At 44.4% G+C, this 24,703-nt stretch overlaps 3 protein-coding genes and 1 non-coding gene across 5 annotated transcripts; 2 read left to right on the top strand and 2 right to left on the bottom strand.

Annotated features, from left to right (window-relative positions):
- Nucleotides 1-4,910: 4,910 nt before the first annotated feature.
- Nucleotides 4,911-6,529, top strand: LOC127761922 (transcription factor IBH1-like 1). Of its 2 annotated transcripts, none has more exons than XM_052286254.1 (2): nt 4,911-6,024; nt 6,147-6,529. In XM_052286254.1, the coding sequence occupies exons 1-2, from the start codon at nt 5,424-5,426 to the stop codon at nt 6,152-6,154; spliced, it is 609 nt and encodes a 202-aa protein (XP_052142214.1). In that variant the 5' UTR covers nt 4,911-5,423; the 3' UTR covers nt 6,155-6,529. The 2 variants fall into 2 exon arrangements, with proteins under 2 accessions (XP_052142214.1, XP_052142213.1); XM_052286253.1 differs by having other exon boundaries at nt 6,185-6,529.
- Nucleotides 6,530-8,246: 1,717 nt separating this feature from the next.
- Nucleotides 8,247-10,286, bottom strand: LOC127764453 (cytochrome c oxidase subunit 6b-2-like). Its single transcript, XM_052289334.1, has 4 exons — nt 10,193-10,286; nt 9,876-9,964; nt 9,577-9,658; nt 8,247-8,675 (listed from the first exon to the last, which is right to left on the bottom strand). Exons 1-4 carry the CDS (start codon nt 10,226-10,228, stop codon nt 8,622-8,624), a joined length of 261 nt encoding a protein of 86 aa, XP_052145294.1. The 5' UTR covers nt 10,229-10,286; the 3' UTR covers nt 8,247-8,621.
- Nucleotides 10,287-19,023: 8,737 nt separating this feature from the next.
- On the top strand, nt 19,024-20,923 carry LOC127763973 (UDP-glucuronate 4-epimerase 1). The gene has a single exon (XM_052288777.1). The coding sequence runs from the start codon at nt 19,394-19,396 to the stop codon at nt 20,705-20,707; it is 1,314 nt and encodes a 437-aa protein (XP_052144737.1). The 5' UTR covers nt 19,024-19,393; the 3' UTR covers nt 20,708-20,923.
- A 2,952-nt stretch (nt 20,924-23,875) lies between these two features.
- TRNAE-CUC (transfer RNA glutamic acid (anticodon CUC)) lies at nt 23,876-23,948 on the bottom strand. The gene has a single exon. It is a non-coding gene; the product is annotated as a tRNA-Glu (tRNA).
- Nucleotides 23,949-24,703: the final 755 nt, after the last annotated feature.

Genomic DNA, 24,703 nt, shown 5'->3' on the forward strand with positions numbered 1-24,703 from the left:
TTTTCTTCTCTGCACTTTTGCTGGAAACCAATGATTCAGATTCTGTTAGTGGCAGGCATGAAGGTATCATGTGTTGTGGCTGGTACAGTACAACCCTGCATGTTCTCTGTGTGTGTGTCTCTGCTGCTTTTGGTGGTTTCCAATAACCGTCCATGTGATGCTCTTCACGTAGTACAGGTTTGTTTATTGCCGAGTTCTCTGCATCAAGATACTCTGAAGCAGATCTTTCGGACTGAAAAAAGATGGACATTGCATCGACAGGAGGACAACGATAATGGAAGGGTATATGCGACAGATCTGTCCATGCCAACTGCACTGGTCTACTCTTTTCTGCAGTTTGCAAAAGTTTCAGTTGGCTTGCTTTGTTGCTACTCAGTTTGAGTTATTTTAGCTAATCACCTGATAAAATGACAACGTAAAGTTTAGCCGTGTCCCTTGTGGGTGCTTTGGTTTCCAACAGCTACTACTAGCTGGCAATGAACTCTGCAAGATCACCATGGGGAGGGAGAAGAAGCTGGCCGGCTCGTGACCCGTGGGCTAGCCACCTAAAACGACCCAATACGGCTCGTGGACTAAGGCGGCCCAATATGGCGAAATTTCTGTAGCGGCCGCGTGCCGGGAGCCCAATTTCTGCCGGCTCGCGCAAGCGCGGCCCAATCCAGCTAACTTTTTATGTAGTTTATTTATGGATTCTATTACTATATATAGGCAGTGAAGGTTCATGGGAAAGTGATCATGGGCAGACATATGTAGGGTTCAATTCATGATGATGGGAGATTAAAATTAACTGTGCTGCTTCTGCTGTTGTACTGTTATTAGCAACGTGCATGGTGGGCCAGTGCTAGCTAGCTGGAGTATATGTGTGACTTTGGAACATGCCACCATTCAGGGATATACAGAGAATTGCAGAAGTAACATGCGAGATTGGGAGTAAGCAGTTGGTTGTTGCAAACATGCACACAACTTATGCAGAAAAAGCAACCCAGTCACGGTGATGCACTGCACGTACCGTGTACTCCCTTAATACCGAATGTGACACATCCTACCACTACGAATATAGATATACATATGTCTAGATTTATAATACTAGCGGCCCCATCGTTTGGCTTTTATATATGGGTTCATGGTAACTTAAAAATGATTTTTGTAGGTAAAAACTTTTATATGTGTTCATGGTGATTTAAAAGCCAATGTGGAAAAAGAAACTACGTTCAAAATATGTTAAAATCAATCTTAAAATTAAGTTTGAAAATTTAAAATTTATATTTTTTTTCTTTGGCTGATTATTAGGCCATTTGATGGGAGCTTAGAATATATCACAATCGATTTTAGATTTATTTTTTATGTAACGGATAGAGTAATACTACCGACTGTGCGTGCACATTGAGCAATTGACAAAAGACTACTGCATCCACGGGAAACTATTGTAAATGCCAGCAGCGCGCCGGTCGATGTGACAAGTGCTGTTACTACTTCTTTCTCCGTCTTGTTGAGGTGAAAGGAGATCGTGGCTACAAGACGTACTACAGCCACTACTACGACCTCTTGCATGCATGTGCCTGTGTGCTTGGGACCCCCTATCTCTTGATCGGTGAGCGATTATATGATATCATGATTTGATTGATCCTGAGAAGGGTTTTTTGGCATACCGTTGAGTTTCCTTAATTTCTCTCTGAATTTTAACCCGTTCCATGGCATTGATCAGATGATCAAAACTGTGAGCTTTCCTCCGATCCGGCCCCCTGTGCTGGCACTGGCAGCAGGCGACCAGGCGTTATCTATCTCGTGGCCGACACAGGCCTTGTTCTTTTTTTCAACAAAAATTGAAAGAAAATTTAGATATTCGTGATACGTTATTTAAACTGCTAAACGGCACTTCAGTCAATATAAAATTTTCATATGAAAATTTTTATATGTAAGTTGCTCTAAAATATCAGATAAATATATTTTTCAAGTTTGTAATAATTAAAACTCGATTAATCGCATATTAACACCACCTCATTTTGCATAAAACACTTAATCTTCATCTTTATCTACATGAGTTTCAAACACCACCATGGTCCTACTTAATTCTATATATGCTTCTGCTTAATTACCTGTGATGTGAATACTCACAACTGTATATGTGAAGGTGAATTTAGCAGTCGATCGATCGCTTAGGTAAATTGGCGAACAGACGACACTGCACATGTCTAGCTAGCAGTTGGTGCTGTGGCGTTTGAGAAATTCAGAGGCTGGAGATGGGATGGTGCTCGTGTTCGCCGGTGCGTGCATGTTTTCCGGATCATGCCAGAGCCCGGCCCCGGCCTGCACTATACTAAGCTGCCTATCCCTTTCTAGCGAAAACGAGGTAAAGCTGCGAAACTATTTTAACAGCTCGAGTAGATGTCCACCCATTTATTGTATGTCATCTAAATATTTATAAAAAAAATTGAAAAAATATGAATAAGATAGATTAATATGTAATGTATCAATCCACAAACATGCAAGTTAAAATTCAACTTCTACAGATTGTAACAAAAATAACAAACAAAACTCAAATTACTATATGTATATTTACAGTTAAATTTGTTATTTTTGTTGCAACTTGTAGAAGTTGAATTTTAACTTGTATGTTTGTGGAGTGATATATTACATATTGATCTATCTTGCCAATTTTTTTGAAAATTTTTCGTAGCCATTTAGTTGACATGCAATAAACGGGTGGACGTTCACTCGAGCTATTAGAATCCATCCCCAGTAAAGCTTGCCTTGTAGCAGCAAAAGCTTCGATCGATTCGCTCAATTAATTCACATGACAAAAGGACACAAACCACATGCGTGCACCAACCGATCGATCGATCCATCATCGATCATAGGTTTATTGGTTTCCAAGCTTTCAATCCATGCTCGATCGGTCGATCGTGTTGCAGTGCAGCATGTACGTGTGCTGCTATCTGAATATATATATATGCAATAGTTTAATCAGTTCAGCATGAGCAGTAGCCCGTAGAGATCATTGATCAATTATGAGAACAATGCTACTAGCTTGCATACGTGTTACTAATAGGCACACACAGTTAATTAGCTGCTGATCAACAATTAATCTAGCTAGCTCGTCTCAAGAGAGTAGGGAAGAACCAAAGCGAAATTAACAATGATGCATATATGAACACTACTCACATCACATGCTCGCCACCAAACGCACTAGTCGTCGTCGTCGTCGTAATACGAGGAGGGTGATAACTGATAAGCAAACAAAGCATCCCGCTAATCAGGGGGCCGGCCGGGCCATGTGTCGTACTGCCTACACGTGTACTAACTCGTGTAGCTTATCATGGCCATATCCATAGACGACTGAAGCTTAATTAATCTGGAGCAGTAGTCGTTAGGTCCTTCCGCCAGTTAATTCTGGTCAAGCCTTCGTCGTCCTTTTGCTACCTGCACAATAACACACCCCCTCTCCCGCGCAAAAAGAAACACTTAATTATGAACCTGGACGTAATTTTTACAATGGTATTAATATACAATCTTTCTACGTGTTCGTGAAAATAATTTGTATAATAAAAATAGTCACAATAGATACACAGTAAATAAGTTTTAGGCTTTTCGCGTTGAGGGATAGAAAAGAAAACAAAAACAATATATCAAGTGACGGGACTAGTTCCCAACTCCTTAAAAAAATCACCTAAATTAAAAGCTAAGATAAATCATATAGATCAACCAATAATTCTACAGTACTACGCTATCCAAAACAGAACAAAACACACTTGGCTACTAATTTTAAGAGTATAGTATTACTGAGCATCAGGGATTAAATGGAATAATTAACGAGTAGACATGAGCGTAACATATATAGGATTAACCAGTTGCTATGAGGTAGACATAGCCGATGTCTAGATTCGTAGTTAGAAACCGATTTTTTTCTAAGGATGAATGGAGTACGGAGGGCATCGGATATATATACATGTCACTGTAGTACTGCAGCTAGGTTGTTCTACGGTCGATTCAGATAGTATTTTCAGACGACAGATCAGGCAAGTTGTCAGGCAAGTGTGTGCACAAATCAGCCCCAGGCCAAGGCAGGCAGGCACGAGAGCGTGCGTGCGTGCTATAGCTACTTGTAAGATTCATGCATGCTACCCATCGACTACGTTACAACTTGCAACACTGTTCGTACGGCCGCGTCTCATATCCAGCCAAGGGACCCCTTCCCCCCACCCCCACATTACTCTCAACATTTCGGCCTTGTTGCTTGGATTCAATCCAGGCCAGGAATGATAAATGTAGTAAAAAATTTCTGATAGATACAATAAGAGACAGGGATTTATTTCGGGTCGAGAACCAATTTACTTATGATAGGAACAATAAAAGATCAGGAATCAATCCACTAGTCAAGAGGTGTGGAACTAATTCTGGTCTCTTAGAGCAAGTTTAATAGTACAGTTGACTACTAGCTCCAATTCATCTATAGTCAATCTAATAGCTCATTCATACAATAGTTACATACTACACTATTAATACATGGTCCCACCTGTCATACACACAATGCGTCTTTGAGTCCGTGCTACAGCTGGCTACAAATCTGTAGTCCGCTGCTCTTCTCTCTTCTCATTTATCTTCTTAAAATATGTTTGCAGCTGGCTTATAACCTGCTATTGTACCTGCTTTTATTGTCCCTATCATAAGTAAATTGGTTCCCGGCCCAGAATAAATTCCGATTTCAATCTCTTATTATATCTATCATAAATTTTTTAATATACTTGTCATTTCCCGCCGCGTAACCGAACAAGGCCTTCAGGGGCGTTGCACTGTGCAACTGCCACTGCGCTGCTTGCATTGTCTCTCTCTCTCTCTCTCTACACGCGCGCGATCGAGTGGTATTAAACTCACTAGCTCAGTGCGGCATGTGTGCGTGGGCGTGGGCCGCAGCGAGCGCGAGCCACCCATGTGCATGCATGTGCATTGTCTCCTCTCGATCGATCTCTCCTCCTAGCCAATACTCCTCTCCTAGTCCTCCTAGTCCTAGTTAACCTTCTTCTTCTTCTTCCTCTCTTTCCCTATAGCTAAGCCAATATAATGGAGACATGGGCTCCCCTCTCCTCTCGTGATGATAGTTAGATAGCTCTATCTCTCTATTTCTCTCTCTTTCCCTTTCTCTCCAACTCACATTCCAGAGATCTTATCCAATGAACCTAGCTACATACATGTACGAAAAGATCATCATCATGATCAACGAGTAGATAGTACGTGCACGCATAATTGATGCGTATGCATGCCAATGCCTACTTATATGTCCATGTTGCTCCTTCGATTCTGATACACTCCCTCCCATCCATTTCCATTTCTCTCGTTGTAGGATTAATTCTTGCTCCATTTCAACTTTGCTGCAACACGTACACCTACCATAGCTAGCAGCTGTTTGAGCTTGCTTGGTCACCACCATGCCTTCAGCTAGAGTGCAAGCTGGCGGCGGCGGCAACGGCGGCGCCGGCGGCGGCGGCTCGGGGAGGTTCAAGCGGGCGCTGCTCCGGAACCTCATCCTAGGGCTCAGGAAGGGCGGCGTGGCGTCCGGGGAGATGGGTTTCCACGAGAGGAAGAGCGCCATCAAGCGCGCCGCCGACGCCGCGCTCGCCGCCGCCAGGGGCGCCGCGCCGTGCTGGAGCCGGTCGCTGGCGGCGGAGCTCGCGCAGGCGCCGCAGCAGCACCGTTCGCCGCCGTCGCCGTCGCCGAGGAAGATGATCTGCAGGAAGATCGTGAGGAGGAGCCTGATCCGCCGGCGGCGGCGGCCGATCAGGCCGGCGAACAACACCACGGCGGCCACCACAAAGGCGTACGGCGGCGGCGGCGGCGGCGGTGGCGTCGCGAGGGCCATGGTGAGGAAGAGGGCGAGCGTGCTGAAAGAGATCGTGCCGGGAGGGAAAGCTCTCGACATGTGCGCGTTGCTGGGGGAAACCCTAGACTATGCCGTGTCTCTGAAAGCTCAGGTCGATGTAATGCAGCTTCTTGTGAGGACTCTCCAAGAACAAAAACTCAAAAACTCAGGTAATTAGTTAATTAATTAAGCTACTCGATCTCATAAACTTTCCTCACCGTGCTTGCATTGCACACACCCATGCATGAACTAACTGAGCCATGGATATGCATGTGTTGGTGTTAATTTGCAGGTAACTAGCTAGCTAATAACTGCTGTTTCATGTAACAGTAGTAGTACTGAAGAAGAAGATGCAGTGAGGAAGACATGATCAATAATCAATTGATGTAAGAATCATATGTAGTTGTTGTTAACTTCCCCTCCTCTTCTTTTCTGTATCTACTATATATATATCACTTCTTCTTTATTAATTAGCACTGAGAGTTTCAGATCATGCATGAGTGATGCCCGAGTTGAGGGTAATGTGCATATGTAAGTATAGTGTCATGTAACATATTTGTCAGGTGATTCGATCTTTTTCTTTTCTACAAATTGCATGCAAACCTTGTATACATGTCTACGTACGTAACAGCTATGTATAAAGGATGTCGTAACGTATGTGCAATTAATGAAGTAGTTCTTTTGGTACAAGTGTCTCTTCACTGTATGACTGTATGTAATGCATTTGTTCTGTTGAGAGTACGGCAATTATCTAAGCTAAAAGGAAGAATGACAGTACTCCCAATACTCCAAACATTAATCCATTAATTAAGGTGCAATTAATTATATTTTTCTCCATTTACTGCTTGGTTTGGTGAAAAAAACACGAATATTAGGGAATGATCTAATATCAAATAATTAGAAGAGGTGAGGCTTCGAACCCAAGTCATCTAGCCTAATGTCTTGTGGAGCTAGCAAAAAAAACCCCTAAGTGTTTCTCTGCGTGACACTACTCAAGTGCTTGAGCTGAGCCAGGTCAGCCAACTATAACTGAAGACAAGCATAATCGCTTTTCAGTTTTCTCCATTTAGCTATCTGACACCTGACAGAGAGTCGATGCTCTCTCACTTTACTAAAGGGGTGTTTAAATCCATGGGTATAAAGTTTTAGCGTGTCACATCGGATATACGGACACACATTTAAAGTATTAAACGTACACTAATAACAAAATAAATTACAGATTCCGCATGTAAACTGCGAGACGAATTTATTAAGCCTAATTGATCCATTATTATCAAATGTTTACTGTAACACCATATTGTCAAATCATATAGCAATTAGGCTTAAAAGATTTGTCTCGCAATTTACAGGTAATCTGTAATTAGTTATTTTTTTTGTATTTAATACTGCATATATGTGTCTAAATATTCGATGTAATAGGGTGAAAATTTTTATTAGAGGATCTAAACATGCCCTAATTACAATATTCTTTCTGACGTCCATTGACAGTCAGAGCCTACCCACAGTCCAGTACAGTAGTTGAAGCTTGAAGGCTGATGACATGCTTGACTCTTATTGCCATCTGATCGATATGATTCGCTGGGTTTATTCAATGAACTGATCACTGTGCTGTTCACATTACAATTGCCTAAACCTTATCCGGAACACTAGCGGCAGCGATCAGTGGAACGTACAGTAGTCAGAGTAGTGATCAGTAGTCTTCAGTTTATATATTTATATATAGCTATATATAGCTAGGGCTTATTTCTACCACACACCATGCATTTTGACTAGGAGTAATATTAATTGTTTAGCCGATAAATTAAAAATATTACTATTTTCTAGTTCATCTCAACTCAAAACGAAAAATAAATAAATCTAGCTGATAGGGATGGGGAGATGCGTGTCGGAAGATATAGCGAAAGAGAAGCATGCGAGGCACAGGCAGATGATGGCGATATATACAACGACCTATGCAACGGAGGAACTCGTCTAGATGAAAAATTAAGCTCCCAGAAATTAAAATTGAAAATTAAGGACGTGAGAATTGTCGACGCGTGTACTCTACTTATGCATGCTTCATGTGTGTGTGGTTTTACTCTTGATTGACCAGCTTCATGCTTCATGTGTGTGTTGTTTTACTCTTGATTGACCAGCTTCATAGTACTTTTGAGTCTTTGGCAAGTCAATCGATCAGTATATGCATGCATACTCTGTATGTCTTAATTAGCTACTAGCTGGCAATCATGATTTAGGTCGTTGGTCGACTTGCACTCCATGGAGCAATTTAATTTGTCTGATTAGTTAGTTTGGTCAATTGTTCCTCGTGTATCATATAGAACTACCTAGCTAGTTCACCCAAACCATATGACTATTGCAACTATATATGTGGCATCAACTGATCGACCTGTGAGTAGCTAATTACCCATTATTAGTAGTAGACTAGTAGTAGAGCAACATGGAAGCAGAGCCAACCGAAACCAAAGACAACCAAATTTATGACGGGTGCAGCTAGCGTACTATCTAAAAAATTCAGAGTAGCTTGCCACGGCACTGTACAGCAGTGCAGGGGCATCGCTAGTTCGCTACTAATACTGCAATTAGACACAACAACCAATTAATAACTGACACTGTCATGAGTGTACATAATACTAGCTAGGAGTGTCACGACGAGGCTTCACCCTGACGATTGAGACGACATTGCATACAGGATTGATTGGTATTATTAGCTGTAGCCGATCGATATATGTAGAGATATGGTCGATCGATCGGTCGCTGTCCCCGTTGTTCAGAGAGGCCCAGCGAAAGTCCCGTTTGCCCTCTGCTCCTTCCACCTCTCGATCTGCACACACACCCACACACAAAATCCCAACGCCAAACAAGAAACACGCATGTGAGAATTATTCAGAGTTGTCTTCGCAAACAGCTAGCTTAGCTAGGGAATATTGCATGCAATCAAGCACAGTTTCGAACGATCAAGCCAGTGAGGAACAGTGCTACTAATCGAACAAAAATGGCACTGCACAGTGGTAGCCAGGACCAAGCTGCGATCGAGTACTGTACTGTACACTCTCTGTACACGGCGAGTTTATTAGCTATAGCTAGTTCAATTCCGGCGTGTAAATAAATTGCCGTGCTACTCGCGTCGTTTTCGTCAGCATGCTACTTGGCTACTTGTATGGCTAGAGACCTACTAGAGTGCATGTATCATGCCTGCTTCTTTGCATATTGCTTGGCTTGTGCATGCATGCATATATTCTGTCCAGGATGAACCACTAGCAGTACACTAGCCGCATGCCTTGTCTTGACTATATATATCTACATCTACATCTTCACGGACCACACATAGATATGCGATACATATTTTTCTTTGTCGCCATTTGAGAGATACTTCTTCCGTTTTATATTATAAGAGTTTCTAACATTGTCCACATTTATATACATGTTAATGAATCTAGACATATATGTGTGCCTAGATTAATTAACATCCATATAAATATGGGCAATATAATGCTAGAAAGTCTTATAACTTAAAACGGAGGAAATAGGAAGGAGTACATTGATCGATCTCGATCTCTCTGGTATTGTACTGTGTACTGCTACTGGTTCAGAGTACGTGATATAGAATAACTTATACATGTAAACTATCTTATGTCTCAGTTTCTTGTTTAACAAATTATTACCGTGTGTTTTATAACAGAAGCCGAAGATGTAAAATATTTTCATTAGCTATAAGTACGTACCCATTCCCCGGGGCAGAGGGATCTGTAGCACTTGGCATACTTGGTGCACTCGTCGGACCCTTCACCCTTGGCTTCTATGCACCTGCATACAGAATTATAGATAGGATTTACGTACCATATGGATATGAGTCATCGTGGTTACTTCAGCTTCATGAACATGCGTGCTATAAGCTACTAGGCGTGCAGATGAAACATCGCTATATATATGTACTGTACTCCTATCTATCAATCTATCTAGCTATATATATATATATATATATAGGGGGTACTGTATAGGTAAGGATCGATGGCGAACTTGCTTGTTGTACTCGATGTAGCACGTGAAGCATCGCTTGGTCTGGTTGGCCGACGGGAACCTCCAGTCTCCCGGCGTCGTCTCCACCTTGATCTGCAAATACTCGTCAGATCAGCGAGAGATGCAAGAATCGAATAAGGCGTGGTTTAGTTCCAATTTTTTCTTCAAACTTCCAATTTTTTCATCACATCGAAACTTTCCTACACACATAAACTTCCGACCTTTTTCTCTAAGCTTTCGATTTTAGTCAAACTTCTAATTTTAGCGTGGAACTAAACACAGTCTAAGAGAGGGAAAAAGTGCAGACATTGGCATACTTACAGTTGGTTTCTCGGCCATGGAAGGGGCGTCAGACATGGACGACGTACGACGATGGTTTCTTCGTTTACTGTCCTATACGAGCTGCAAATTTTACGATGAGATTTGGTTGGGGGTTTGGAATGTTCATCCGGGCAGTGTATTATAGGTGGTGACATCTGCAGCATGACGAAAGTCCTGGGCAAGTTGGGCGTTCTGGGCGTTTACTTCTGCGTAAAATACTGGTTTTGATGCTTCCTCCAGCGTGTCCAGTCCACGGCTGCAATACAACGGGCGCTAGCTGTTTTGTGTGTTAAGGCGGGCCGGAATTGGAAGAAGGAAACTGGATTTTCTAAGCCCAAGGCCGAAGCCCAATAAGGTTTCCGGCCCGTTACGATGTGTCGCCTCGGCCTCGGCTGAATCGGGCCTCGATGAGAGAGCCCATATATATACATGAACTTATGCTTTTCAGGCCTTGATGACGGTAGGCGCGCCGGCCCATTAGGTGAGAGACGTCCTAGTCTCGTGGTACGTACTACGTACGTGTATTTTAGTCGTGTATGTATGTACTACGTGTAGGCGTAGGAGGTGAGGGCAAAAGTGTCGCGCCGTGCGTGACGGCGACGGCGACGTACGGCTGCTGCTGTTGCCATTCAGTCGTCGTCGCGTACGTACGTACGTACGCGCGAGATCGTCGGAGCGGCGGGTCAAGACGTGACACCACGCGCGCGAGACCGAGAAACGAAACGCAGCCACGACGTGCGGTGCGCGGCCGGGAAAGTCAATTGCGCGGCGCAGGTACGGATGGATACCTTAGCTCACCACCTCTCGCCAGTCGCCATCGCTCGGATTTGCGTATGTAAATAGTACTCCGTATATCTCACTTCAGAAAGTTACGACGCTTGAGTCTTTGACCGATCCAAGCTAAGTAATGAATATCTTTCTTCTTAAAAAAAAAGAAGATAAGAAAATTGACGTTCCAGAATCCTGTGCAAAGGACACGAAGACCCACTGCACTTAAAAAATTTATGTAAATTACCCACCACTGCTATATCACCAGTTTCCGTAAAAAATTTATCAAACCCAACGCATCCGTTTCCTCTCTCACCAGTTGCGTGCGAATCCGATGCCTCACCTAGTCCCGCATGCATCCGCTTTCTATCTCCCTAGTCACGCGCGAATCATTCTCCAAACCCAAACCCTGCGCGCAAATCCTTCCCCAAGCCCCATTGTCGGAGGGTGAACTCCGCTAGCGGGGGACAATGAGGCCCCACTTTGTTGGTTTGGCCGGGGGCAGCGGGTGAGATTCGAGGACTCGGTGAGAAAGGCGGTCTAGAGGGGTCGGATCCCTCGAGAACGATGAGATAATAGAGGTTTATACATGTTCGTGCCGCTAAGAAGCGTAATACCCTACTTCTGTGCTTAGCTGATTGTGTGAGAAATTACAATATCTCCTTGTTAGAGTAGAAGCTGTTGATAATGAGGGCAGGAGACTGCTTTAGTGAAGAAGACTCATCCTTCCCTAGATAGGCCTGAATCGGGGGCGGCTAATGGGCGGGTGACCGCTCCAGGCGATCACCCCCCATCCCTTATAAGCTACTCTCTCCCTTCCTCCTCCTATCTTCTCTTCCTACTACACCATACATTTTTTAAAAATAAAAAAATAAAGTTAAAAAAATTTATGTATAGAAATACTATATATAAAAAATATTTGAATTCAAATTCAAATTTGAAACGGGTATGTAAACTTTTGAATTATAAACTTTGGGCCTATAAACTAATATTTGAATTCAAATTCAAATTTGAATCGGATATGTAAACTTTTGACTTGTAAACTTTGGGTTTATAAACTTTAGGTGTATAAACTTTAGATGCATAGAAATACTATATATAAAAAAATATTTGAATTCAAATTCAAATTTGAATTGGATATAATTCAAATTCAAATTTGAATCGGGTATGTAAACTTTTGACTTATAAACTTTGGGTTTATAAACTTTAGGTGTATAAACTTTAGATGTATAGAAATACAATATATAAAAAAAATATTTGAATTCAAATTCAAATTTGAATCAGATATATAAACTTTTGACTTATAAACTTTGGATCTCTAAACTTTAGATGTGTAAACTTGAGATGTACAAACTTTAGGTGCATAAATTTACTTAAATAGGAAAGTAATACGGTGACAAAAAAATAAACCACGTGGAGGAAGGGGGGACCGTGCTAGGGGCGATCGATCGCCCCTTAGCCTTTCCGGCCTGGACCTCCTTTTATATCTCAAAGGGTTACTATATGGGCCCACCCAGCCTATCCAGGGAGGATAATCACATTAAATGCATGTCTCGTTGCTTGTCTTGGAAGTCTATTGCACGCGTTGCTACGGCGTGGGGCCCGTCAAATCTATCCAGTTGACACGGGGGACATGCATGTCATTCGGTATTTAATGAGTGAAGACTTTTGGGTTCCCACTTGCGCCGGGAAACGGAAACCTTACGCTGACCGGGTTAGGCAAACCGTCTCCGGCTGTGATACGCGATGTGACAGTGTGCAGGCGTACTACCCTGGCCACATCGGTCATTCGACTGGTCCCAGACTGGTCACAATACAATAAGGCGCACCATGCACTGCATTTAATGTAGCATGGTGCGCTCGTTCACACTGCCTTAAATGCGGTTAGGTGGGCGGAGGAGGCCGATCCCCCCTGGGGGGGTGCACGTGGCTACCGGGGGCAGCCTCCTCCCGATGGTCCTGATACCTCCGGGCTCATATCACCGACACCCATCCTGTGCCCCGCTCCTTCCCCTAGCCGCATCACCGCCGCCGTCTCATCCTCCTCCCACTCCGCAATAGCTGATGGTATTATAAACATTAATTAGCTCAAACCCAATAATCTAGAGAAATAAACAACTTATAACTTATTATTATTCTATTATAGTTTATTATAATCCAGCTTATAATAATGTGGATCAATAATCTGAATTATAACAAAATTATGTTGAAACAAATAGGACGTTAGTTGTTTATAGTTACATAGGTTGCAAAAATTTTAACCCGAAATCGTTTATAGTTATGTACAAATTCACAAATTGCAAATACTAATTTGTTAACAATTTTAATTGAAGTCATACTAGTATTATTATTGGCTAACCTATAATTAGAGGGATAACCTCACAGAAATTTATTACTCGTGTCATCATGTCACGATGTTACTATCAGCGGAGATGGATGGATATGCATATTTTTGTTGCGGTCGCGACGGAGATTGGAGCGCGTGGAAATTAAAGCCTTTCTTGTCATTTAACGGCACAGTTGAAGGTTTCATTTGCAAGCTACCCATGTTATAGCTGTCCTGATCAATTGGCTTCTTTTTGTTTGGACGCCCAACAAAGTGAAAGGGGCCCGTGTGTCCGGTGTCGTACGGCGAGAGCGAGTTTAGATTAGTTTGATCGAGATGAACCAATCAGATTTGGTAACAGCACCCAACTGTACCAACTGTAGATGATAAAATTTAAATTTTTGACCAAAAAATACAAAATACTTTTCGTAAAGACTAGCCAGAAACGGCTCATTGTTTTGGATAAGCATAATAGCAAAAGTTTGCAGTAACTTGAAGCTTACGCACTCGATCAAACCAACTTCTAGCGCACTAATCCATCGTATCGTTGGACCTGTCCTTCCTGAAAAAAAAAAAACCCGTAGCTCTCATGTGTCACGCAGGATGAAAAAGAAATCAGAACCGAACCAAAAAAAGAAGAATAAGTTCGATCGGCCTCCATATCCACCGAGCTATGATGACCAATGCTCTTCTCCTCTTTCCCCCCACCTACAACTACAAATGTTCCTGGTTAGTGCCACGTCACCCTCTCACTCATCGGAGTATATCACTGGCTTAATTAATCGCCACTCATAAGGAAGCAATCTCCAAAAAAGCATCCATTCACGCATGCACGAATCAGAGTTCACAAGTGTTCCTATCGGCGTTCCACTGTTTAGTCCATGTGGGCACTCACGTCCCAACGACAGATCAAGCCAGCTTTTTTTTCTTTTGAATGCCATCAAGCCAGCTTTTGACCACCCAAACACGGGGAAAAGCCCCCCGTGCTTCACATTACGGTCGCTTGACGCAGTGTTGATTAGGCTGGGGACACCCAGTTAGCTAGGGAAGTATTCCCTATTTCCCTCCATGCTATAGTACAGTAATAATTTAGTACAAAATAAAAAATATCATAGTACTATAAATCTAGGCAAACCTCATATTCACATTCATAATATTAGAATATGTCTTATTCTCTATTAGGTTGTTATATTATACTCCCTTCATTTTTCAATGTTAACACATATTTAATTGTTCGTCTTATCTTAAAAAAATTGTAAAATATGTAAAACTATATGCAAACATGAAAGTATATTTAATAATGAATCAAATGATAGGAAAAGAATTAATAATTACTTATTATTTTTAATAAGACGGATGGTCAAATATGTTTAAAAAGTCAACGGCGTCAAATATTTAGAAACGGAGCGAGTAACAACAGAGTAGTCAGTGATAAAGGCCGAGACATGCATGCGCTAGGCCACCTCCCATAATACAATAATCTAGTACAGAGTTAAATTTATCATAATGCGATGAATATGAACAAATCTTATGTTCACTTTTGTAATACTAGAAGACATCTCATTTCATATTAGATTATTATATTATGATGTATGATATTGTTATATTATGAATCAGAGGTAGTAATCAGTAATAAAGGCTGAGACATGCATGCATGCACGAGGCCACCAGCAGCGACTCAGCAGGAGCACTTGCAGCAGGGTTGGGTAGGAGGCGCCACATGGGCAGTACGTATCCGTGCACAGCCAGTGCTTGGCATTGCAGGCTTGGGATGCAAACATTTGCCACTTTGGCAGCAATGGTGGCTTGGGGGGTGTGGAAAGGTCGTCAAGAGGACGCACATGAGATGATCCCTCTAGGGGTTCTGGCTGGTTCTGTGTTGATTGGATTGGGGAATTTTGGGACGGATCCTTTGTTTGGAAGTGAATCCAAGGCTTCTCTCCAACAACCCAACATTATATGTGGTCTCTTCTTTTTTCTCGTGCTGCTGGTGGGGAGGCTAGGTAGCTCACTACTACTGTTACCTGAATGAATGCAGGAGGCGGCGGCCATCAACCGTGAGCTCTCTCTCGATCGGTTGCTGGGCTGCGTGTAGGTAGATGAGGTCGTTCACGACAACGCATCGTGGGCGACTTCCAACTGTACACGATCGTGGGCGAGACACAAATCTAGCAAACGATCTAGCCGGCCGGCTGGCGCATGTAGTCTTTCCATAAAAAGAAAAACCGCTAAATTTTTAGTAGGATATATCAATCTTAGGTGGTGTTTGCATCCTTTAATCCTAGGACTTAAAAAACTTTAGTCCATATCTGTTTGGATGTAGGGATTAAAAAAAGACTAAAGATTATTAATTGCACTGTAAAAACATGTTACCTCTAAAACAATGCAGAGAGAGAGAGGATAGGGTTGTGCGTGGGGGCAGCAGGTAGAAAGAAACAACTCTAGTCCCTATAAGCTTCTCTCATAGGGACTAATGGACTAATGTTCTAACCATACATACCATTAGCTATTAAGTTAGTTTTTTATAGGATAGAATGAGTACTCGCCATAAAATCCTGGAGGCTGGAGCAAACAAACGCAGGGGAAGGTTTCAGTGATAGGCGATTAGCACACGGAGAAGATCGTGCGGTATGGGTCCAACAAGAAAGGCAACTAGCAAGGTCTGTCTAACAATATGAATTCTAAATTGGATTTCCTCGGCCCCGGCCTTCAGATCCATTGCCACGATGGCACTGACTAGCTTGGAGCACTGGAGCATGACTGCATGAGCAACCTCTGTCGGCTCTGTGTGAGTTTGGAAGTTGGAACAAGAAAAGGAGAAAAAAGATGTCATCCGCCGTGGACAAAATAACGGGGTTGATAACCCTAGAACTTTCACTTCAACATCATTTTGGTCCCTGACGTGGCTTAATATAGTCTTCGGGTTTACTAGAAACGCCAATGGTCATTCCACATCATCCATTCATACAAATTTAGCATTTAATGTTTGTTCTACCATTACATTTTTCATAAAAAAAAAAGAAAAACAATGAAGAACAAACAAACAAAACATAACGGCATATCTTTTGGAAAAGAGAGTTTTATCGATAAGTAACTGGATTACAATCATGCTGCCCATATACATAACACAAGCCATGATAGTCTCACACCAAACTGCGTTCTGACCTGATTATTTTGCAAGCTGTGCAATATCATGAGCTAACCTATTACACTCTATTTTACAGTGTGACAAATCACACTTCTTAAACAAATGACATTTATCATTCGTTGCGCGCAGCAGAAAGGTCCACCTTGATCTTTCTTCCTCTCTAGCCAATAACCTCCCAAATTAAGCCTGCCAATTGGGCAAGATCCACCCCATATTCAATCCAATCCACAACAGCTAGCAATGTTATCCCAAACCATCCCAATCCACTAGCCATCCCATAAAATCCAAACCAGACCAATCCATTTTCCTCATTAGTCCAAACCGAACCAACCTATTCCTTTTTTATGGCCTCAATCCACCCCACAAACCATTTAAACCTACATCAAATCCACTTCGATCCTTCAATAGTCATGCCGTACTCACCGGCGGCGATGCAGCTGGATAGAGCAAATGTTGCATGCATGTAACTGTGGCGTCGTGGTGACGGCAGAGGACATGACGCCAGCGCCGTTCTCAGCTGCGGTCACGTCGACGTAGGCGCAGGAGCATCGTGAGGCCAACCAGCTCGCTAAGGCCATCTCCTCGGCGATGGCGGCGGTGAGCGACGGGCCGACGACACAACTGCTCCCTTGTACATATCGCACACCTGCAGTTAGCTATGGTGACCATGCCCAGCGGCACCATCCCCGCCGTAGTAGATGTTGTCTAGGCTCAGCACGGGCCATCACCAGCCACGGCAAGGAAATCCAATCGCCATGTGGGAGCAGTGGGGCAACAACGAGAAGCCCAGTCGGCACAAGAACGGGTAGCTCTAGCGGCGCGACGAGAGGAGATCGAAGAGATGCAACGAGACACGTTCCAACTGCCTCGACTCCCACGAATACGGTGCCGCCATGCGCGGCCTCTCCGCTGACTGTCGCCGCCAAGTCCAGGTCATGCGTGACCTCTCCCGAGACGAACAGGACGGCAACAAGGAGTAGTCAGACTCGGTCTATTAAAGGAATCCACTTGCCATCCATGGGTTAAATCCACTTTCAACCCGATATCACCAAATCAAATCCAGGCCACACCAATCCACTTATGTGTCACCAAAAACGATCCAATCCATTTGAAATAGCAACCCATTTTCACCCAATCAAAGATAATCCAAACTAGAATCCAGTCCATTTAAGCCATTCCAACTCAGTCCATTAGCAGGCTTACTTCCAATTACCGTGCCACAGTCAGACTCAACACTCGACCGATATTGGTACATTTTAGGCCTTCACGACAAGCAAATAATTCAACCTCCTCTGCTGCCACACATTTTCTGAAAAATCTCTAGGACATTAGAATTACTCTCCCGTCAGTATTTCTAATCACAATTCCTATTGCTCCATTTCTTTCATTAGAGGAGAAAGCCCCATCCATATTGATTTTGCCCAACCATTTGGTGGGGGTCGCCAAGGGTTTGTTATTCTTGGTATAGTTGAATCAAAAGGACTCCCTGCCTTGCAGATACTTTAGCCCTTTGGGTCTTCAGTTTTTGGTCATTGGCGAAACAGATGTTGCATTGGTAATTAAACAATGTGACATCTTCCTTTGTTTTATGTTCGGTGTCTCCTTTTTCTTCTCTCACCCACTTTTTTTTTCCTACTCAAAATATAAAGCTAAACATTGTGCACCATATATGGCTGTGTTCAGCCGTCTCTCTTCTCAACTCATCTACCTCATTTTTCACGCGCACGCTTTTCGAACTGCTAAATGGTGCGTTTTTTTAAAAAGTTTCTATACGAAAGTTGCTTAAAAAAATCAAATTAATCTATTTTTTTAAAAAATTAGCAAATACTTAATTAATCACCTACTAATCGTTGCTCCGTTTTCCGTGCGGGCACTTAGTGTTGGGAACCAGGGTTCCGAACACACCCATAGTTGTAACAGGTAAATATGGAGATTTAAATGCTGACTTTTATGTGCAAAATAACTTGGTAATACCCCGTGGCATTTTTAATGGTGTTCGAGAACTGTTTTAAGCCACACGAGAATCTTTTAAAGCTTGTTCAGAATATGTGAAACATCAAGAACTAATTTAACACGTAACAAAAGTTTAATGACCGAATTAGCTATTCACCGTAAAATAATCTGCTCCTGAAGACCTGGAAATAATAAGATGAATCACACTGTCCACGCTATTGCCATTGCGTGACCACGTTAAACACCGCTTCCAGATAAACTAAAACACACAAATCTGACCCCCCATGTGACACGATTTCTACGGGCAGAATTATTGTCCCCCCCCCCCCCCCCCCCCATAAATAAATTCCAAAAAAAAACAACTTATCCAAAAATAAATAAAATCCCAGTCAATGGAAGCTTCCTCCATTAAACTCGTCGAATTCTCCACACGCGTGAATTCATTTCACCACCATTATTACCGCACGACGCAATGCCATTCACAGCAGATTAATTCACACACTCTTCACGCGGAAACACAAATCACTACACAAAACCAGCCATTCCCAATCGATCAATATATGATAAAATAAATCCATCAAAAATAGCAACAAACTACTATAAATAAATACTCCCTTCCACACAACAAAGAGAGGAAGGAAAGAAAAGGAAGGAAAGGAAACGGAAACCCATCACCCTCCCCTCGGGCGAGCCCAAAAATAGGCGCCCCGCAACCAACCAACCAACCACCCAACCAGCCAGGCGGCCGCGGCCGGCCGGGCCGCCACCGTCAGCGAGCAGCTGCCGCGGCGGCGCTCACGCGTCTCCTCCCCCCCTATTTATATCCGGCCTCGTCCCATCTCCACCCTTTCCTCAGGCAGGCGCACATCTAGCCCCTGCCCCCCTCCTTTCCCCACCCTAATAATAATATTTTTTTCCAATCCCCGAATTCCCCCCCAAGAACTCCCTCGATCCAAAAGGCACCGCCGATTTTGGTAATCTAGAAGGTTCTAGACGGGCGAGGAGGATGCGGGTGCTGGAGGACGACATGTTCCCGTCGACGCCGGGGAAGGTGAAGATCGAGAGGGCGACGGCGATGAACCGCCAGCTCCACCGCTGCTTCGCGTCGACCAGCACCATGTTCCTCTGGGCGCTCTTCCTCGTCGCCATGACCGCGTCGTACCTCAGCTTCCAGTCCTTCGTCGACACCTCGTCCAAGTACTTCGCCGCCTCCTGGGGCGGGCTGCACTGGGAGCGCCAGATCCGCGCGTCCGCCGCGCCGAGGCGGCCGCCCGGGTCGGCGGCGGGCGCGGGGATGTCGGTGCTCGTGACGGGCGCCGCCGGGTTCGTCGGCACGCACTGCTCCCTCGCGCTCCGCAAGCGCGGCGACGGCGTCGTCGGCATCGACAACTTCAACTCCTACTACGACCCCTCGCTCAAGAAGGCGCGCAGGTCGCTGCTCGCCTCGCACGGGGTGTTCGTCATCGAGGGCGACATCAACGACGGCCGCCTCCTCGCCAAGCTCTTCGACGTCGTGCCCTTCACGCACGTGCTCCACCTCGCGGCGCAGGCGGGCGTGCGCTACGCCATGGAGAACCCGGCGTCCTACGTGCACTCCAACATCGCCGGCCTCGTCACCCTCCTCGAGGCATGCAAGGACGCCGACCCGCAGCCGGCCATCGTCTGGGCCTCCTCCTCCTCCGTCTACGGCCTCAACGACAAGGTGCCCTTCACGGAGAGCGACCGCACTGACCAGCCGGCGTCGCTGTACGCCGCCACCAAGAAGGCCGGCGAGGAGATCACCCACACGTACAACCACATCTACGGCCTCTCCATCACCGGACTCCGCTTCTTCACCGTGTACGGGCCATGGGGGCGGCCGGACATGGCCTACTTCTCCTTCACCCGCAACATCCTGCAGGGGAAGCCCATCACGGTGTACAGCGGCAAGAACCGCGTCGACCTCGCCCGCGACTTCACCTACATCGACGACATCGTCAAGGGCTGCCTCGGCTCGCTCGACACGGCTGGGAAGAGCACCGGCACCGGGGGCAAGAAGCGCGGGCCGGCGCCCTACAGGATCTTCAACCTCGGCAACACCTCGCCGGTGACGGTGCCCAACCTGGTGTCCATCCTGGAGAAGCACCTCCGCGTGAAGGCCAAGAAGAACGTGGTCGAGATGCCCGGCAATGGCGACGTGCCATTCACGCACGCCAACATCTCCCTCGCGAGGCAGCAGCTCGGCTACAAGCCGACCACCAACCTCGACGTCGGGCTCAAGAAGTTCGTCAAGTGGTACCTCTCCTACTACGGCTACACCAGGGGATCCAAGAACTTGTGACTATAATCCGCCCTAATTCTTCTGCTAATTCTTTTCTTTTTCTTTCTTCTTCTTTTTTTCTTCTTTTTCTCTGGCCATCCAGTGGTCGATTCCACTCCAGGATCAAAACATTAACATTCTTATTTCGACTTTTTTTTTGGGGGAAATATTTTAGGATGTTCTTTGGAATACTGGGGGGAATTCTTTTCTTGGGGGAGGGGAGGGAGGAAGAAGAAAGCAATGGAGAGCAGCATTTTTCTCTTCCTTTTCCCTTTATCTTCTCCATGCTCTTCTGTAAATTTCGTTCTCCATAACGTTTCACACCCTCGAATTTTTTGTGTGTAATCTGGCTGGTCATAGCTGAGCTATGAATCTTTCTTGAGCTAAACTAATCAAACAATAAAACAACAATGCGTTTAAATTTCGAATCGATTACTAGTTTGTTTCGCCGCCCGCAAAATTTTCTCCCGGAGACGAGGGAGAGAATGCGAGAAGAAATAGGAAGGAGGAGAAGCAGTGGCAGTCTCCTGTAAATATGAGCCAACCGTGGGCCTTTTTCTAATGTGATAAGATAAGCAGAGAGAGAGAAGGGGAAAAGCGAGTGGCGCCTCGAAGGGCGTGAGGTGGTCGCCAGCTGGCCCGCGTCGCTGGCACTGGGCGGTGGGGCCGGGTTGCTTTATGGCGTCAGGTGGGACCACCTGTCTGTGGCTGTGGCTGGAGGTGGGGCGGGATTGTCGGGGTGGGGCCCACCTAAACCCACGTTGGACCACATGGGTGGGCCCGTCAACGCGGTCGGTGGCCTCTCGTCGTTCTGAGCTGTACCCGAACTGCCTTTCTTTATTGCATAGGGAATAAGAATGTGTTTTGTTCTTGAGATCTACCCTCATGAGCTGCGCTTCTAATTATCAGGATTTGATTAATAAAAAAATATTTGTATTCCAAACTCTGTTAATTGTAAATCTGGTAGAGCAAATAAATTGAAGAGAATCCGTTGATGATTCATCGATTTGAATTAATATTTGCAACCCGAGCATGAGTTGCTCTCTGCACATTGCAGTAGAAATGATGATCTTGCACTACGTCAGGATGGGGGAAAAACGAATAAAACGGCTACTATTCCGGTGTGAAATCGCGATGTGCGACCAGTGGAGCAAGGTCCCGTGAATTTTCGGCAAACCCGAGCTTCCCGTGGCATTTTGTATCGGGTTGCACGAGTCCAGGATCAATTGGCCGGTGGCATCTCCGATTCTGTGTCGCGCCAACCCAGGCAAAGGCAAACAAGACGCTGACGCGTGTAGTAGAGTCGAGGCATCTGCAACCTGAAAAAGCCTGAAACCCAAATGTGCTGTGCCTGCACCGTTTCGGGCTCTCGACCCGTCGACCGGGATACTATAGAGTATTCGACGTCGGTTTGGACTGTCCGTTGTCATTGCCCTACTACGTACTGGCGTACTGCCGATTTATTTGACGTACACTAGGATTAACATAAACATATCTACAGTAATTGTATCCATCAGAGGCCTCGTGCGGTGGTGACTCGTGACAAGTTTCATGATAGCAAAAAAAATACAAGTAGAAGTTAATTGTGATTCATCTGATCATCTCCCGGACGGCCTCACCTGTTGACATGGAGCACTTTACTTTGGGCAGTGGAGGACTAGTGCGCTCGCTGTTGCTAATGGCCAGGTCGGGCCCCCACCCATCCAATGGGAGGGAAGCAACAAAACCCGCTGCTCTGCTGCAGCGCAGCGTGCAGAGTGCAATGGCGCGAGGAATAAAAGAGGACAACGACGGAAAAAGTGTACTGCTTTGCTAATCTGAAACCTATTTTAAGCCCAACTGCATCCTTTTTTTTTTTACCCTATTTGATTCAGCTTATGGTTATTATAATCTGAATTATTAGAAGTAAGATGAAACAAACAAGTAGATTATTATGCTAGATTATTATAATCTATAAGCCAGATTAGTATAATCCAATAATCTCCTCTAGAGGAGCTTTTTTCAGATTATTGAGTGGTTAAAGACCTACTACTCTTAGATGCCTCTAATAATCCAGAGAAACAAATAACTTGCAGCTTATTCTATGTCATCTTATTATAATCCAGTTTAGAGTAATCTGATTTAATAATCTAGATTACAATAATTTTAAGCTGAAACAAACAGGGCCTTAGCCAAATAACTTGTTTAGGTTGATCACTTGATCTTGTTTTGTTGTATACGAGTAATGTACTGGTCTCTGTTGGATTTACACACTTGGCTCCAACTTGAACCTGTATAGGGAAAATAACCTAAAGCCATTGGTCGTTGCTGTCAAGTTAAAGTGACCTGTAACTGAAGCTAAGGTTTAGGACGTGCAATGCAAGACTCCGATGATTGATGAAGCATGGGCCTCTTCATATCCAGCTTGTGCCACGAGCCCACGTCCAGGTGAGTGTTCTCTTCTTCAGATAAGATAGTACAGTACTCCATATGGGTGTTGGGGTCACTGCATATTCATAGTTCATATCCAGCTCAAGGTCTCCTGCCTCCAATGATCCAGTCAGTTGGTGCCTGCTTGTCTGGTTGCTTCCTTGAGGATGTGGGGGATATCGGAAGCGTCTGAAGCAAAGCAAAGCATAGCGTATCCTGTGTGGCGTTTCTGAACTCTGATGGGGGTTTCAGTCGCAATCCAATCCAATCCAATCCAATCCAATCCAAAGGAAGGCGACCTCGCCGGTTACCACTTCGGTTGGGGTTCGTTTCGTTTCGTCGGAGAGAAGTGTTATACAGCTTCAGAGTTAGGAAGCCAATGTACTCCAGTAGACTAGTAGTGCATGTGTGAAGTATTGTCGTCCTACATGGACGAGCTGTGCAAAATTGCACTCTGAACTCGAAAAATACGTGGAGAACTAGAGAACATGCAAATGTAGCAGGTGGTGCGGACATCGTCTTGTTTGAAATCAGAGAAGGATTTGAGTCTTCTGAAGGTAACAGAACATGCTGTCCGTTTTTATGTTGGGTCAAAACGCATAAAAACCGAAGGTGCGAGAAACAACAAAGAGAACATGCAAATGTAGCAGGTGGTGCGGACATCGTCTTGTTTGAAATCAGAGAAGGATTTGAGTCTTCTGAAGGTAACAGAACATGCTGTCCGTTTTTATGTTGGGTCAAAACGCATAAAAACCGAAGGTGCGAGAAACAACAAAAAAATTCCGTTGCCGGGACTCGAACCCGGGTCTCTCGGGTGAGAGCCGAGTATCCTAACCAGCTAGACTACAACGGATGCTTGCTCTAATAAATTTCATAATTTTATTAAAAGTTAATATTTTGCAAGGTATTCCTATAACTATGAGGATAATTATTGGGGCAGTGTGAGCCTTCTCTAATCCCGCCATCTATGTCATCTTCATATGATTGCTTTCCTGCATGATATGATTAATAATCGCTGAAACAAAATACAAATTGTACAAGCAACTCTCTCATTTTACAAGATCACAACTCCATCATTTTCTTTACGGCTGATAAGATATAAAAAATAAATAAATTGAGTGAAGCAGCTAAGGATAATTGATGAGAAGCTTTTATACGTCGTTAGCAATTTAAAAAGACAATTCTGAAAAAGTAAACTACGAAACTTCTTAAAATCAACTCTAAAATTAAGTTTTAAAATTCAAATTTTCGCTAAGACCGATGGACCATAAGTAACCGATGTAGTACCGTTAGTATTTGTGTGCTGAATACACATACCAAACGAGGCCGATTCGAAATTACATGCAAGCACCTCCGTTCCATGCATCAGCTAATTTTAGAATTCAAAATTTCAAATTCAATCTGTTCTAATACGCAAGAATGCCCAATACTGCCACACACAGTGATACAGGCATCTCCGTCCAAACCTCACGGCCGTTGATCCAACGCCGCGCCGCGACGCCACGTAGGCCCCGTGCCGCCTCCCTTGGGCCTTGGCCCAGGTGGCGCGCTCCCTCGACACAAATCTCCGGCCTCCCGCTTCGGCCGCCATGATCCAACCTCCCCCAA

Source organism: Oryza glaberrima, chromosome 2 (genome assembly GCF_000147395.1).
Source record: "Oryza glaberrima chromosome 2, OglaRS2, whole genome shotgun sequence".
NCBI lineage: Eukaryota > Viridiplantae > Streptophyta > Magnoliopsida > Poales > Poaceae > Oryza > Oryza glaberrima.